Source organism: Nannobrachium achirus (genome assembly GCF_963921795.1).
Source record: "Nannobrachium achirus genome assembly, chromosome: 22".
Lineage (NCBI taxonomy): Eukaryota > Metazoa > Chordata > Actinopteri > Myctophiformes > Myctophidae > Nannobrachium > Nannobrachium achirus.
In genome coordinates, this window is record NC_137829.1 from 25,779,524 (window position 1) to 25,797,148 (window position 17,625).

Sequence of the window (17,625 nt, forward strand, 5' to 3'; positions counted from 1 at the left end):
TGTTATCATCAGCAATGTGCTGGTATATTGACTTTGTAATATATAAGTACTGTAGTATGGTACAACATCAAGGCGAGAGCATGGCTTCAGGCTCATATTAGAGGTTGCATTGAAGCAGCCAGTTAGCTTGCTTTGATCTGCACTTCAGAAAGGATTGTCTGTCTGAATACTTATCAAAGACTTGACTAACTTAGCAGAGGGGGGAAAAAGATGTAAAATAGGTTGTCATTGAGCATGCAACCACAGCAAGGTTGGCTCCGAATGTTTTCTGATAAAACAACAGTAATTTGTTCTTAATGTTATTTTCAAACCGTGTGTGTGTGTGTGTGTGTGTGTGTGTGTGTGTGTGTGTGTGTGTGTGTGTGTGTGTGTGTGTGTGTGTGTGTGTGTGTGTGTGTGTGTGTGTGTGTGTGTGTGTGCGTGCGTGCGTGCGTGCGTGCGTGCGTGCGTGCGTGCGTGCGTGCGTGCGTGCGCGTTTAATCTGACAGTTGGTGTGAACTTTGTCAGTCGCAAGGATTTGTCAACCATGCCCTGAGCAAGTTGCTCCTTTCATTTCAGTTAATTGATTTCCTGGGTCATTGATGACGTTTCACATTGTTTGACTAAACAAAAGTCTTAACCTCCTTCGGGCCTCTTGTCAAGCCAACAGCTAATGGCATAGAATATGACGGTACCTTCCTTGCAGCTTGTGCAGCCTTGTACGAACCTGGTTCCTGACATGATGCACAACAAAGTACTTTAAAGGTGCTATACCTCATTATAGATGGCCTCCGTAAATGCTGCTGACAGAGGTATAACTGGCTGCCATAAACTTTTGGCTCAGCATGGCAGATGCCTGCTGCCAGGCCGTAGAGGGGCCGTTATCATTTGTCACTTTTTCTACAGCTGACACAGAGCTGGACAACTACCAGCTTGTCCCTGGTCCATAGGTTGTGTTGTGCCCTCATGGGATACTCATGGTATGGTTGACACACCCTGCCATTTATAATTTATTATCTGATATCATTATGTTGCGAAGTCTTCTTTTCACCGTGAGGGCGCTTCTAAGGGTCGATTCATACTCCACTTTTAGAGCTTAATTTATTTCGGTTCGGCTCAGTCTAAACTATGATATGGCGTAATCGACCCTAAGACTTGAATGATGATGATGTCATGTCTCATGTGAAAACGTTTAGCGAAGTCATTCCTTTTTCAGGTACATTCTATGGTGAGAGGTTACTGCAGGTGAAATGAAAGTTTTGTTTACATGTTCTGTGACATTTCAGAAATCCTTCCCCCACTTTACGCCATCCAGATCAATGGTGCAGGAGCTTCAGCCACTTCATCGGCCAGTAAGTGTCCTTCCTCCTCACTCTTTGTCACTTTTCAGGTGTTAAGCCCAATTTATACTTCATTGTACAACCATGCCATGTCATGATAAGAATGAGTAAGGCTTCACACTAATCCTTCAAAAGATACAGTAGTACTGCTGAGATAGAAGTTAATGTATAATGGTGTACAAGCAGCGCATCCATAATGGATGTCTAACTGTAACAAAGTTGAAAAAGTCTGTTAAACTCACTCCTGTGGTTGATATAGGTTTTGTTCTGTATGTCGCAGTTTTTATCATTCTCTGGCAGCAACAGAACTGTACGTGTTTAGACCAGAAAGGCACACGCTAAAAAGATACAGTTAGATATAGATATAGTTTAATGAATGGCATCTGTAAGGACCGATCTTTTGTGGAATGTGAGTAGTAAACCACCCAATTTTAGTATAACACAAAATATAGAGAATTCTTGACCAAATGTGGAATAAATCTATTTTTGATTTCTGTGTTTCAACCAAATTGCACAACTAAAGGTGGGGCTAAAGTGTATTATAGACCTAAACTAAATGTACTTTATCTATGGTACATTCCCTGTGGGAAAATAAAGTCTAAAAGTCTCAAATATAACCACATTTATGACTGCTCTCTCTATGATGCTGCATATAATATAAATGATTTGAAAATTGTTTAGTACTTATTGTAGTACTTATACACTGAAACAATAAATATGAATTGTGATTTTGTGAGTAAAGCTGTTGGGATGAGCATTTGCATGAGCCCCACATTTTCAGGTGGCAGTGCATATCCGACAACCAGGGAATTGCAACTGATTTTTTACAGCCAGATCCTATCAACCCTGTTGTCTTTTCTTTTCATTGCTTTTCATCTGTGTAAATCTGTCACAGAGCAGAACAAAACCGTTCCCTTGAATTATCTGTTCTATCCATCTCTCCATCGTGCAAAGCAAATAATGTCATTGTTGACCTGTAATGGCTGCTCAATATATACTGCCTTAATATCTAGAGGTTTGTGAGGCCAGGCAATGAGCAGAGAGAAATGTTCAATTTGTGTGTAGAATTGGTCGCAAGACTTTTTATTTTTATTTTCTCTCTCCTTCACATCACATGTTATCAGCTTTGGTCATGAGAAGTAACTGAAAACCACAAAAATGACATACAGTACATAGCCATGTCTGTTATTGAGCGAGTCAAATGCATCCTCTGGGGACATTAGACCCACTAAGAAAAGCTCTACTGATGCAGCCATTCTTTTCTAGACTTATTTCGTGGGATGCTGTGCAAGTACAGTGCTTTTTGGAGAGGGGGGGGGGGGGGGGGGGGATTGCATCCTGTAATGTGGGGTAATGGATTGCATGATATTATATCAGAAAATAATCTGCTCAAACAAAGCCCACCAGGGTACAATGTGGGGAGACTGCACAATGTTATCAAGCTTCACAGGCTATTTCTGTGAGCAGCCTTTTCAGCATCCCTGCCAGACCACAGTATCTGTAAGGGCGTGCGTGCATGTGTTTGCGTGTGCATGTGCGGGGTGTTCAGGATAATAAATGCATCACTGACGCCTGCACTTGTGCGGCCAGAGAGCTGCCTTCTGTGACAAAGTGGCCTGATGTTTAGCATCCTGGCAGCGCAGCCTTTGCTAATGGCAGCAACCTCTGCTTAATGTCCTGACACTAATGAATTCTCAGAATTAACTTTCAGAGCTGAACAAACTGATAAAAGAAAACAGAATTTCGGTGTAGATTAGGTGGTAGGAATTAGACTGCTTGTGTTCACTCCTATCTGGCCCATGTTGTAGTAGTGCTTACCAACATATTCAGACACTTAAGCCCATAGATGAACATACAGATCGATGACATATTCTTAGTTCATTTAAAACATATTAAGACCCGAGGCAGAGTTTACAAATCTAAAATTGCAGATGGACAAGCTTGCACCGCATTATGAGCTTGTAGATCTGCTAATCATTTATAGCCAACGGACAATTTGTAATTTATATGGGTTTTTGAAATCCAAAACCATGAAACAACAACATCTTTTATGTTGGCTGGTTGTAGTTACAGGCTCATTCTCCGGTGTACCTGTACTATATGTCAAATCTGTTCAGCCATAAAACACCAATGTGTTTAGCTGGAGTTCCATTGTGTGCTTTTGATTATCTATTGACCAAGGTGCCAGAAGCTAAGCCAAGCTTACATACAGTATAAGCCTGAGCCAGTATCACAAAGTGACAAGACCCCTTGGCAAACACTGCACATAGCAGATAGGGCTTGCTGCTGCAGTGGTGGAGGCGCGCTTGTTTAGACTCAGGGGGCCATGGTGATGCTGACCATGTGGTACTCAAGAAAAACAGCAGAGGAAATGGTTCAGTGACCCAGACTCTGAAAAACTGGCAAGGAGCTCCCCACTGGACGAGAGGGTTAGACACAGAGCAATCAGCTTTCTAAAATGCTCAGGTGAATGTGCAGTGTGGCTTGTTTTTCTTTTTTCTTTTCTTTTATATGTTAAATGTGTCCGTTTTGAAAATTGGATGCTTTAAATACTGGTTTTTCCCTGTAGAATTTACCCATAAGAGATTACATCATATGGTAGCGTACATGATTAAGTAATGGACACTATTCCAATGTAGTAACTGCATGGTTGTTGTTTTTAACTAAGGTGCCTCATAAAGGATTTTGAGGCGCGTCCGTCTGTGACTCACCTCCTGGAGCATCCTTTCATCAAGCAGGCCCATGGCAAAGATGTGACGCTCAGGCAACAGCTGTCTACACTCATCCAGGAGCAACAAGAGCTGGGCTGCAAAACCAAAACAAAGTAAGATTTAAAGAAAACTCAATGTTTTTTTTTGTTCTTCAAAAATTGCAAAATTGCCCTTATGGAGAATCCAATCTGGTTGCATTTTATTGTGTTACCGTTCCTGCTAGAAGTGGGATTTGAAGTCTTCTGAATCGAGGTAGATATCATTTCTGCCCAGTAGGGGGCAGGGTCTTATCTGGTAACAGTCCTGTAAAAATGATAAGATGCACATGAATGGGACATTACTGTATGTAATTATAGAGCAGGTAGGGGAGTGGGACTAATTTGACCGGATTGAGTGATTGTGCTGACTAACTATAGATGAATAAAAAGCCACTTAGGGCAGTGAATCTGAGCTGTCTGAAGAGGAGCATTTAGTTCCAGGCACCACTCCCCCACCCATATGATTAAATCAATGAGGGAGTGAAACACTCACTTCAAAATGTATGTACTGTAGGCTACTTTAGTTTTCCAGACATTCTTCCTCATTCTTTTTGAGTCGGCAATCATTTTCATTGTAGCTAATACTATGTTTTGTGTGTGTGCGTGCGTGCGTGCGTGTATACACCACTTGAGAAGTATATGCAAACTGACACACACTCTATGTACCGTACACAAACCACACGTAACACAATTAGATTACATCTTATGGTTTGTGAGAAACCGTCACCTCACTTAGTTGTGGGCTCGCCTGGAAGGCGAGCACACGTATGTTATCTTCATTATTTATTTATAGCTATATGTGTATCTCCTCAAAACTTTGGCGCGCTTCATCTCTTAAACGCTTACACCTTTCAACACCATTCAAATTTTTATGTGTTCAGCTTACTGAGGACAAGTGTGCTTGTATTTTTGGTTTTGAAATGTTTTGTAGTATAAATATAAAAAAATAAAAATGTTTAACTTTAAGCACCCAATGCATTTCCAATGGGTCCCCAGAGTGGAGAGAAGGATAATAGACCCATGTTTATGTTAAGGCGCTGTGGCTGCAGTGTTCACACTTCAGATATGCTATCTATATCATTGCGTTCACACAGGTCTGCTCTCTGATTTGATCCAAATGTCTAAGCTGTGTGATGTATAAAACTATAGTTATAGTTAAAACTATAAATAAATGTCCCTCTCCACTCTACTGATTACACAGCTGTGATCAAGAATCAAGTCCGGGCGATGGGATGTAAATCCCATAGCCATATATCCTAGAGCCCGCAGGGACAGTCAGCCATATTAGTGGTTGTTGTTGGTTGTCAGGGAGATATCAAAACCAATGCATTTCCAAGTCAGATCCACAAACACAATAAAAGCCATGCTCCACTCCTCAGTCTGGAGTGGCCACATAGAAGAACGCCTTGGTTATAGACATAGTGGAGGACATATGTGATCTGGGATTGTTAGCCTACAGTATATGCACTCAATATACTCCACTACAGTTGGAGTCCATTTGACAGTTGCTGGTTCCCAAACACAGAATCAAAAATGTAGATCTAGAACACATATAATATGTACAGTACAGTAAGGTTCAGTAGAGTACAGTAAAAGTACAGTAAGGTTCAGTAGAGTACAGTAAAGTACAGTAAGGTACAGAAAGGTACAGTACAGAAAGGTACAGTAGAGTACAGTACAGTAAGGTACAGTAAAGTACAATACAGTACAGTAAGGTACAGTAGAGTACAGTAAAGTACAATAAAGTACAGTAAAGTAGAATAAAGTACAGTAAGGTACAGTGGAGTACAGTAAAGTACAGTAGAGTACAGTAAAGTACAGTATAGTAAGGTACAGTAGAGTACAGTACAGTAAGGTACAGTACGGTACAGTAGAGTACAGTATAGTATAGTACAGTAAGGTACAGTACAGTACAGTAAGGTACAGTAGAGTACAGTACAGTAAGGTACAGTAGAGTACAGTAAAGTACAGTAAGTTACAGTAGAATACAGTAAAGTACAGTACAGTAGAGTACAGTAAAGTACAGTAAGTTACAGTACAGTACAGTACAGTACAGTACAGTACAGTAAGGTGCAGTACAGTATAGTAAGGTACAGTACAATACTGTAAGGTACTGTACCTTACAGTACCTTAAAGTATCCTATTTGTTGGGTTGGAACCGAGCCCACACTGTTTCGAAGGAACAGTATTTCTAGTTACTTTTGAGAAATGCTGACTGGATGTAGTTTATCTTCATTATAAAAAAAAAAAATCACACCCGTGTGAAGTGGAGCTGTGTGTGTGTGTGTGTGTGTGTGTGTGTGTGTGTGTGTGTGTGTGTGTGTGTGGATCATGTGTACCGATTTTTGTGACATTTGAAGAAAATATGTAGGAAAAGGAGCAAAAAGTGTGTTTTGGAGAAAATTCAAGATGGCGGAAAATCTATCATGGCGCAAATGGGCGTGGCCTATATGGGGAGATGCGTCATGACCCAAGGAATCCAGGGAAAAAATATTTTTAATTTTCCGACCTACGGTTCAAGAGTTACAGGCCAAAACGTAAAGTGGGGTGTTATGGCGCCACCATGCGGCCAAATGACACAATTATTTTTTATTTAATCCTTGAAATCATTATGAACCTCCTCTCCAAGTCTTGAAACTCTAGCCCCTATGGTTTGCGAGAGACAAATAATTGAATGTGAGTTTTTGCGATTCCCATTATAAGTCAATGGGGAAAATTAATTCACTAATAAATTAATATCAATTAAACTATAGAACCTTTCTCTTAGAAAAGTAATAGCCCACGATTCCCGAGTAAGCCGTTCGATTTGACATATGGCGCGAGTGTGTGGTGGCAAAACTGTGGGACTAGTGGCGTGCCGAAGTTTAGGAAGTTCAGGCTACATACAGACACACACACAGACAGACAGACACACAGACAGACAGACCCACACGGCCACGTATAGGGAGCCTGTGCTTCACACAGCTCCAAAAAGCTGGACTTTTCTGTATACCTGCCCTTGACTATGAGATGTGATGTTGTGTTTTCTCTGTATGGTGGGGGTCTATAGTCCAATCCGGAGTTCCTCTCCATGGCGAAAGTGGATAATTGGATTAGGAGCTTGTAAGGCAAGAACTGGGCTCGCCCGGTTTAGTCTCTCATGCCACAGATCAGTCCCACAGTGACTTCACATGAGAATAAAGATATAGGCAACTTTAAAGCAGCTGCAGTAGGTAGAATATGGATGTAGGGGCTTAGAGGTCTTGGGTCTTTTTAGGGAAGTTAATCTCTGGAGATGCAAACGATGATGATTACGTTTGCAGAGACCAACTCCAAGTGTGGGATAGACTTGATTTCCTCTCAGTTACATTCACGCTGTATTCCGAATAGGAAATGAATAGAGCAAGGGAAAAAGGTGAAGCCTTGAATATTTTGTGATTCATCTCATGTGATTGATTATTAATTCTAATAGAATATAGATGCCTTTCTGCAAATGAGAAATGGTTGTCATTGTTATTCCAAAGTTGAACAATGAGGTAACTGCATTTTGGGGATTGTTCTTTTCAATGTCAAATAGTTGTTAGTACATTTATTCACTGCACAGTGCATTTCATTCTGCTTATGCATGCATGCATATAAACATATGCACTCACATACTGTATGCAGAAATGCAAAGTAGCTGTACACAAATAGTCTCTTTCTCTCTCTCTCTCTCTCTCTCTCTCTCTCTCTCTCTCTCACACACACACACACACACACACACACACACACACACACACACACACACACACACACACACACACACACACACACACACACACTCTCTCTCTCTCTCTCTCTCTCTCTCTCTCTCTCTCTCTCTCTCTCTCTCTCTCTCTCTCTTTCACAATGCCATCCCTTGAGAGACTTGCATTTGTCCCATTGAGCCAGCTGACTCTGTGTTGACCTCTGCCCACTGGGTCCCATTGAAGAGTGATAGGTCAAAACAAAGATGAAGTGCAATCACAGGCCCTGATAATGGGAGAGACCTCCCAAGGGAAGAGCCTTAAGGGGTGACAAACTAGCCTTGGGGGCGAATTGGCTTTACACCCCGGCAGCCTGATTGTTGTATCTCATTGTTGTGCACTTTGAAGCCTTTTCTCTGACGTGTTCTCATATGCCCGGCTTCATACAGGCACGAGCGGATCAATACTCGTAAAACCCTCATAATAGAGAGCTGTCCTGATGATGATCTGGTGAATCTGGAGTTCCTAGATGAGGTAAGATTTAATGTGTTTATTCCGTGGTTCATTGATCGGTCCCTGGCAGTATGCAATTGATCCTCAGTCGGTGTGTGTTGCTGTGAGATTTACACCTGTTTCTTTTCCTGCAGGAGATAATAATTAGCCACCTCCAAAAGAGGTACGATGAGCTGCAGATATACACCTATGTTGGTGACATCCTCATTGCTCTCAATCCCTTCCAGGGTCTCAGCATCTACTCTCCTCAGGTTGGTCCTTACTCATCAACACACATGCTCATTATGATCTGGTTCACACAGAGGATTTCCTCAACTTAGACAATTCTACCCTATAGTCAATGTGCATCTTATATATAGTATTAAAATTGGCCTAAGGGAGGACTGGTTGGCGGGCCGGCGGACCACGTTGTCACACTCATGACATGTCACTATGACTCAGCCATAACCATATAAGGAGTTCCCAATGCATCTACACCCAAATATGGAGTGTGTTGTCTATCTCAATATGTCATCATGGCATGAGGCACAAATAAATCAGTCAGCACCATGGGCACAAAAGGGGCCATGCCCATAATGGGTACTACTGATGATGAGCCAGCTCCATATGTGGCCATAAAAGGGACAAGGACTGACAGATACAGAGATCTCCATATATCTGGATATATCTAGATGTGACTCTTTATGTGAGGTCCGAACCTCTTGTAATACATATGGCGAAAAGCGGATACAATCCCTTTTATGCCCATATTGGAGATCCCTAACAGAATCCCTTTATGCCCATGTATGGAGATCCCTGCTCTGAGCATCTGACATCACTGTGATGTCACAGTGATGTGTCAGGGGAACCACAGTGTCAGGCATTAACCGTCCGGGCATGGACAAGCTGTGAAGGTTCTGATAGTAAACTGTGACCTACGGTCGCAATAACCTGTTACCTGTGTGTGTTCTTAGTTCTCAAAGCTGTACCACGGACTGAAACGAGCTGACAACCCACCACACATCTTTGCCACAGCAGATGCAGCCTATCAGGGCATGGTGACCTTCCTCAAAGACCAGGTACTGTACTCTTTGGTTGCAAAAAAAATATGTATATATATACATTTCAACTATTTGACTGTTGAGAAAGTAATTTGTTTATGTGTCTAACTGTTTATGTTTCAGTGCATCATCATTAGTGGGGAGAGCGGTGCAGGGAAAACAGAGAGTGCCCATTTAATTGTTCAACATCTTACCTTCTTAGGAAAGGTATTGTACTTTGTGAAAGATTTTGTACTAGTTTGAAAGGTATACTCATGTGAAAGGTAGTATACTTGTGTGAGAGGTTGTGTACTTGTGTGAAAGGTTGTGTACTTGTATGGAAGGCAGTGTATTTACTGTATGTAAAGGGTAGTGAAAGGTGGTGTACTTGTGTTAGAGGTTGTGTACTTGTGTAAAAGGTGATATACTTGTGTGAAAGGTAGTGTACTAAAGGTTGTTGCACACTGCAGCGTTTTTTTCGGACGAATATAGGAGCGAATTTCGGAGCACGTAAATAAAAAAAAATCAAACTCACATTATGTCAATCATGTTTGCACACTGCTGTCTGTTTCGTATTTATTTTCGGACCAGGGTTGATTTTTCGCAACTGTCACCACTGGGTCCCTTGCTCTCTCCCGCTCCTTTCTCTCTCCTTGGCCTGAACAACCTTTTTTGCAGATTTCGGTTTTCAAAACGCAATGAAAAAACGTAGCAGAGTGCAAAGGTAGTGAAAGGTGGTATACTTCTTTAAATGATGTCATTGGTAGAATCATTTCTGAGGCAGGGTGGGTAGACAGAAATTGTGCCATCTTATAATGATTTAATTTAATATACTGTATAAAACAATCATTTATTGTTCTAAATGGTATTCTATTTAAAAGGGGATATTTATGATACATGATGGCACAGATTGGCCACACAAGTATACTTACACAACCTTTCACTACCTTTTACATACAGTAAGTACACAACCTTTCACACAGGTGGTGCATAGCAGAGTGATGTCAGCATGCAGACTGTTTCAGACGTTTATGCCCATATATGGTGTTCTGTGATGTTAGTCAGTTATGTCTGGCATTGTTTCAGCATGCGGCTGTTGCCATGGCGACGACACTGTTTAGTGTCAGTGATGTCAGCATGCGGACAGACATTCCGTAAATTAATAGTTAGAAGTTAGATATATGGTTGCCTAAAATGTCATGTGAAGCTTGACTAATCCTCAAGCTTGCATATGGGCGCTCACTTCACCACCTCCTCCCCTACCTCCTCCTCCTCCCCATCCCCTCATCCTCTCCTCCCCTTCCCCTCCTCCTCTCCACCTCCCCTTCTCCTCCTCCTCTCCACCTCCCCTTCTCCTCCTCCTCTCCACCTCCCCTTCTCCTCCTCCTCTCCACCTCACCTCCTCCTCCCCCCTCCCGTTCTCCTCCTCCACTCTTTCTCCTCCTCCCCTCCCCTCATCCCCTCCCCCTCTCCGTCTCCGGGCATATCGAACAGACAGACATCAGACAGACATTCGGTCCATTAATAGTTATATATATATATATGTCACGGTTTGTTAGAGAAACAGGACGGTCGAGAAACGGAGCACTCGTCGTGCAGCACGGGGCGGAACGGAGCCGCTTGATTGTCCACGACATTGCAAGCGGCGCGCAGGCCAGCGGACCTTGGTCCTGCTCTTCGCCCCCGAGCACCGCAGGTGCGAGTGGCCGCGAAGAGCGGGCCAGGGCCGCGCGGCCGGCGGAGCGCCGCGCGAGTTACGAAGCCGTGGTGAATGCAATCGTACGGCCTGGGCAAGCCCACGATAAACGCCCTGTCCAAGTGACTACAATGGAGCTAATGGCTAAGCTAGGCTAGGCTAGGCTAGGCTAGGCTAGTAAATAAAGTCGCAAATAGTCGCAAACGAGTGACGTCAGCGCCTTCACTAGTGAATGGCTGTCGTCGCCACCTGGTGGTGATTGGTGTGTGGTGAACGACAAAACAAGCGTTCTTACATAGAACGTCCTGAGTTACCCAAACATCCGGTAACATATACACACACACACATATATTACGGTATATAAATAATAAAAGTTTGAAATGAAAACCTGCTTAGTGCTTACCAATTATGAATGTGTCCACAGCCCACCTTTGAGACACAGAGCAGAAATGGTGCCATATTAAAATGAGCATTAGTGCAGACCAGTTATAGGAAGATTGGTTGAAAATGGTCAGAATAGATTGTTAAAATGAAATTATAATAGATATTTCTGCTCTTAGGCAAACAATCGGACACTGCGGGAGAAGATCTTGCAGGTGAACCCACTCGTAGAGGCCTTTGGCAATGCATGTACAGCCATCAATGACAACTCCAGTCGATTTGGCAAGTACCTAGAGATGAAGTTCACGCCCACCGGGGCTGTCATGGGGGCCAAGATATCCGAGTACCTGCTGGAGAAGTCCAGGGTCATCAAACAGGCTACGTACGTACAGTACATGCTGAGACTGGTTCCAGGCCACTGGTCACTCGGTTGTCTTCATTGTAACTCAGCCAGTAAGATTACTGACCATACACTTTGTTTTTCCTCAGAGGAGAGAAAAACTTCCACATATTCTATTACATATATGCTGGACTTTACCACCAGGATAAGCTGAAGCATTACTCGTTACCAGCCAAAAAGCCTCCCAGGTGAGTTTGCAGGGGGGTGTATTGTAGGTCTTTGCCCCTGTTGACCACAGTTCTATTTTAGTAACTGACATCATCTTATATCTCTAGGTACATTGACAGCCAGCAAGGCCAAGTGATGCAAGACATTGTTTCCAGCAAACTGTACACAGAGCAGTTTGATGCAATTCAGGACTGCTTCCGCATCATTGGCTTTACTGAAGAGGTGTAGTAAAAAAAATAATTAGAAAATATATTGCACCATGTGATTAATATCAATAGATTTAGTCATGAAAACGGTCATGCTTGTGCTTTTTCTTACATTGGCCTTTTATTCTCTTTGTTTTCAGGAGGTCAACTCTGTGTACAGAATTCTCTCTGCCATTTTAAATACCGGAAATATTGAATTTAATGCCATCACCTCGCAACACCAAACTGATAAGAGTGAAGTGCCTAACTCAGAGGACTTAGAAAATGGTGAGATACAGTCAAAAGGCATTGTGGACTGCATTATCATCACATCATTACAGTTGGAATGAGGAGATCTACTGTAGTTAACATTACTTTTAGCAAAAACGCTCAAAGATTCTGCCTTCCATCCTTTCGGAATCACGAAGAACAAGGACATCCATTTCTACCAAAAGATTGTTTATGTGACGTGTTTGTACTCAGTGCACAAGTATTAATTATTTACCACAAATATCAGTTCATGGAATCAAAATAGCATCTTTCTATCCTACATTTCAGCGGCGTCTCTCCTCAGCATCGGCCCCGAGGAGCTCCAGGAGGCGCTGACCTCTCAATGTGTGGTGACCAGAGGTGAGACCATTATCCGCACCAACACCGTGGACAAAGCCACCGACGTCCGAGACGCCATGTCCAAGGCCCTGTACGGACGCCTTTTCAGCTGGATTGTCAACCGCATCAACTCCCTGCTGCAGCCGGACTTGAATATCTGGTCAGTTCGAGCCCCCCACCCACCCTCCCCTGGTTTAGAGTGGCTATGTAATGTTCTGTGACCTTTACAGCGATCTGGGTAGAAAGACAAGCACAGGAGAATACAAATAGGCTGGCCACAAGGAGAGCAAAAGACGTTTTAATAAATTTTTGATACAGAGTTGCGTGCAGAGAAAATATTATTCAGATGATTAAAAAGACTTCTGAGGGACTGTAAAAAGGAGTGTTCATTGATCCAAAAGAATTCCCTTATAAATGTGAGCGTGCGCTGTCTGATAATCATCTCTCAAAGACATACATATAGAGCTCTTGTCTCCACACCAATCATATGCACATTCTTTCTTATTGCCATTAATAACCTGTTAGAACAGGCTAAAGGTGACCTCTACTGACAGTAGATAGTGGCTGATTATGACAAATGTCCTTGGCCAGTGGTGGACATGAAACATGTGTTGTGTTCCGATTCCTTGCCGTTTTGTAGAATTCTTCCATTTGTCCTTTTCTAGGTTTGTGTAAACTTTGGAAGATACTGTACTGTAAATTAAAAATAAAATAAATGGTTTGCACTGAATTTACGAAACCACATTTCCCAAGATTTTCCATCAAGATTAGGCCTAGGCCATTTACATCATTTATTCTGTATTTGGGTTGAACTTGGATTGTCATTAAACTTTTATCACATAATATGGTTGCTGGGGATTTGCTCACTCGGCTTCATAGAAGAATGACTTTGTTTGTCCCATTTTTCTCCTTTGAAGTGCCGTGGAAAGCGGCATGAATGTTGGAATCCTGGACATCTTTGGATTTGAAAACTTCAAGAAGAACTCCTTTGAGCAACTGTGCATCAACATTGCTAATGAACAGATCCAGTTTTACTTCAACCAGCACATATTCGCCCTTGAGCAGGTGGGTGCTTTACAAGGAGGGGTCAGATTCTGCCTTGTTTGACAGTTAGGGAAAGATCAGAATCACAATCTGTTGGCCAATCTGAATTTGTTGGCCATGAACAAAAAGAAGTATAAAATAATATAAAAAAGTATGAAGGTTTAAAAAAGGAATATAAGGAGTCAGATTAAAGGAGTAGTTCACCCTCAAAATTACTTTATATCTATCGATTACTCACCACATGGAGACTTGAGTTCAATAATATTTTTTGGAGCTGTGTGAAACACAGGCTCCCTATACGTGGCCGTGTGGGTCTGTGTGTGTGTGTGTGTGTCTGTCTGTCTGTCTGTGTGTATGTAGCCTGAACTTCCTAAACTTCGGCACGCCACTAGTCCCACAGTTTTGCCACCACACACTCGCGCCATATGTCAAATCGACCGGCTTACTCAGGAATCGTGGGCTATTACTTTTCTAAGAGAAAGGTTCTATAGTTTAATTGATATTAATTTATTAGTGAATTAATTTTCCCCATTGACTTATAATGGGAATCGCAAAAACTCACATTCAATTATTTGTCTCTCGCAAACCATAGGGGCTAGAGTTTCAAGACTTGGAGAGGAGGTTCATAATGCTTTCAAGGATTAAATAAAAAATAATTGTGTCATTTGGCCGCATGGTGGCGCCATAACACCCCACTTTACGTTTTGGCCTGTAACTCTTGAACCGTAGGTCGGAAAATTAAAAATATTTTTTCCCTGGATTCCTTGGGTCATGACGCATCTCCCCATATAGGCCACGCCCATTTGCGCCATGATAGATTTTCCGCCATCTTGAATTTTCTCCAAAACACACTTTTTGCTCCTTTTCCTACATATTTTCTTCAAATGTCACAAAAATCGGTACACATGATCCACACACACACACACACACACACACACACACACACACACACACACACACACAGCTCCACTTCACATGGGTGTGATTTTTTGTTTTTGACAAATTCCTGAGCCAATAATTTGAGGAGACTCTTTGTAGGCCCATTGATTCCGGATGGAGACCCAAATTCATTTAATTTGGGTCTCCATCCGGATTCAATGGGGGTACATTCATTACAATCAAATTATTGTCTTAAGTATGCAACAAAAACAAAAAAATATATATTATTGAACTCAAGTCTCCATGGGGTGAGTAATCGATAGGGGGAAAAAAAGAAGAAAAAAAAAACATTTTGGGGGTGAACTACTCCTTTAAGTGTGAACAGTAAGTGTATATGATTGTGAATATGTACAGAATGAAGTTGAATGCCCTTGATACCTTCTTATTGAACAAACAAAAAAACATGTGTTTATGGAAAATAAACATACTGATATTCAGTGTGCTTATACAGTACATCTATCAGGGCAGAGTTTTTCTCAGCATTGAACATTATTATAATCAAGCTGTGTAAAGGATTGTTAATTGCTTTTCCCAATAACAAATTACTCTTAATTGATTTAATGAAGTTGCTTACCCTGGAGTGGGAGAAGGCTTTATTTTCCTGGATGCCATTGAATAGACATTAATCAAAAACACCATAATGCCTTTTTAGTCAGCATTTGCTTCCCAGCCATCTTACTGAAAGGAATAATAATAAGTGCAATAATTTATGTCAGTATCTTCATCATAAGAACTGGCAATAGTAGCCTGCAGAAAAATGTGTTGCCTTGATTTGTTATATTTTGAAGGAACTGCTGTTGTTGCACTCCTATATTTAGCATTGAGTATATTCTGTGCATGTCAACAATAAGGCCATGTACTTGGGTGGTGCAGGGGTAAAGTTCCTGCCCACCAACGGGCACAGGTTTGAATTCTAAATGGGGCCTCCAGCTTAACCACACAATTGGCTGTGCGGGAGAGAAGCTAGACAGGCAGGCCATTCTTTGTTTCTGCAGCAGACTGGTCTGTCAGCAGGGGTGTTGAAATGGGAGGAATAGGGTGTCCCTCTGCACGTGCTACGTCCTTCCGGTGAAGACCAACCAGTCTGCAAACCAACCAGTAAAGGGTCAAGTGTAAGGGAATTCAGGAATTACCATAACAGCTAAATTTGGGGGGAATGGGGAAATAGTTTATTTTTATTTGCTTTTGTGAAGAACTTTCTCCTGGTGCAAAGTATTAACTGCCCTGTGCCTTGGTCCTGACTCACTTCTGGTGCTAGTGATTCTTTAGATGCCTAGTCTTTGGCCCAGCCTACACAGAAGACATTAGTCAATGACTTAAACATGAGGACAGTTTAGATCTGATGGGTCTGCTTTATTAGTCAAATATATGTTTAAAATGCAAGATGCAATAATATCCCAGCCAGCACGCCCACATGGGTCCCGCATGGGTACAGGGTGGGCTTCCCTACATGGGCCCCATGTGGGAATGTCCGCGGTTTCCACAAGGGTCCCTCGTGGGTTAGCCCACGTGGGCTCTGTGTGGGTTCTACATGGGCCCTGGGTGGGCCCCACCTCGGCTAATTTATATGGGACCCAGGTGGGAACCACTTGGGCTAGCCCACGTGGGCTCAACGTGGGTTCTACGTGGGCGCTGGGTGGGCCCCACCTCTGCAAATTTATATGGGACCCATGTGGGAACCGCCTGGGCTAGCCCATGTGGGTTCTATGTGGGAATGTCCGCGGTTTCCACAAGGGTCCCTCGTGGGTTAGCCCACGTGGGCTCTGTGTGGGTTCTATATGGGCCCTGGGTGGGCCCCACCTCGGCTAATTTATATGGGACCCAGGTGGGAACCACTTGGGCTAGCCCACGTGGGCTCAACGTGGGTTCTACATGGGTCCTGGGTGGGCCCCACCTCGGCAAATTTATATGGGACCCAAGTGGGAACCACTTGGGCTAGCCCACGTGGGATCAACGTGGGTTCTGCAGGGGCCCTGGGTGGGCCCCACATCGGCAAATTTATATGGGACCCAAGTGGGAACCACTTGGGCTAGCCCACGTGGGCTCTGGGTGGGTTCTGCATGGGTCCTGGGTGGGCCCCACCTCGGCAAATGTATATGGGACCCAGGTGGGAGCCGCTTGGGCTAGCCTGTGTGGGCTCTAGGTGGGTTCTACATGGGCCCTGGTTGGGCCCCACCTAGGCAATTCTATGCGGGAACCATAGGGGATAAACGTGGGATCCAAGTGGGCTCAACCTTGCTCCTAGGAAGATTTTAATGGTAGACTAAAACAGTGTTTGACATGAACTGTGTTAATTATTGAAACACCTAAAATACATTTTGGATGAAATAGACAATATACTGTATATTTGACAACGTTTATTACAAAAATAAACAAGATAATAAAATACAATATAAATAAAAGATAGCAGCAGCATGAAGGCAAACAGATCGAATGTGCAAGTGTACATACAGTACATAAAAAAAAAACACTTGAAATGCAAAAAGAGATATTCCCATAATGCTCCACAGACTGCTAACAGAACAAAATAAAGGATAAAAAAATGTCCAAAAACATAAATTGTGTAAGAGGTGCATCAAAATCTTGAATTTTGTAACAAAACTGTTTTAGGGCATAGGTTTTCTGGAATCCACTGTTCATTCATGTTGCATTCATCAATCTGGGTCCGCTGTGCTTGTGGGTGTTTTTTTTAGCCAACCACAGGGGGGAGAGAGAGAGAGTTTGTCTAATGGGGTGGCACATCATCCAGATCTTTTTCTGTTGTATGTCCTTACACTCCGTTGCAGCAATCCAGTCGAGTGTGTCATTGTCTAGGTCATGATCATTCTCGGCCACGATCACCATTCAGTGGCTGGTATATAGGGCAGCTGGTCATCACATGCTACACAGTCTGTGATGG

At 42.7% G+C, this 17,625-nt stretch overlaps 1 protein-coding gene and 1 long non-coding RNA gene across 2 annotated transcripts in view; one reads left to right on the forward strand and one right to left on the reverse strand.

Moving 5' to 3' along the window:
* The window catches only part of myo3b (myosin IIIB), a gene marked incomplete at both ends in the record, with an annotated part of 98,958 nt that overhangs the window by 28,998 nt on the left and 52,335 nt on the right, over positions 1–17,625 (forward strand). Inside the window, 12 exons of the mRNA XM_080752791.1 lie at positions 1,266–1,331; positions 3,988–4,143; positions 8,222–8,306; positions 8,420–8,536; positions 9,239–9,343; positions 9,449–9,532; positions 11,561–11,763; positions 11,871–11,969; positions 12,057–12,171; positions 12,296–12,422; positions 12,693–12,903; positions 13,661–13,808. Of these exons, the coding sequence (XP_080608917.1) occupies positions 1,266–1,331; positions 3,988–4,143; positions 8,222–8,306; positions 8,420–8,536; positions 9,239–9,343; positions 9,449–9,532; positions 11,561–11,763; positions 11,871–11,969; positions 12,057–12,171; positions 12,296–12,422; positions 12,693–12,903; positions 13,661–13,808 (1,516 nt within the window). The remainder of the gene's footprint in view (positions 1–1,265; positions 1,332–3,987; positions 4,144–8,221; positions 8,307–8,419; positions 8,537–9,238; positions 9,344–9,448; positions 9,533–11,560; positions 11,764–11,870; positions 11,970–12,056; positions 12,172–12,295; positions 12,423–12,692; positions 12,904–13,660; positions 13,809–17,625) is intronic.
* Positions 17,425–17,625, reverse strand: part of LOC308307431 — a 2,251-nt gene continuing 2,050 nt past the window's right edge. The window contains exon 3 of the long non-coding RNA XR_013963225.1: positions 17,425–17,625. This exon is cut by the window's right edge and continues 206 nt beyond it. This is a non-coding gene — a long non-coding RNA (uncharacterized lncRNA).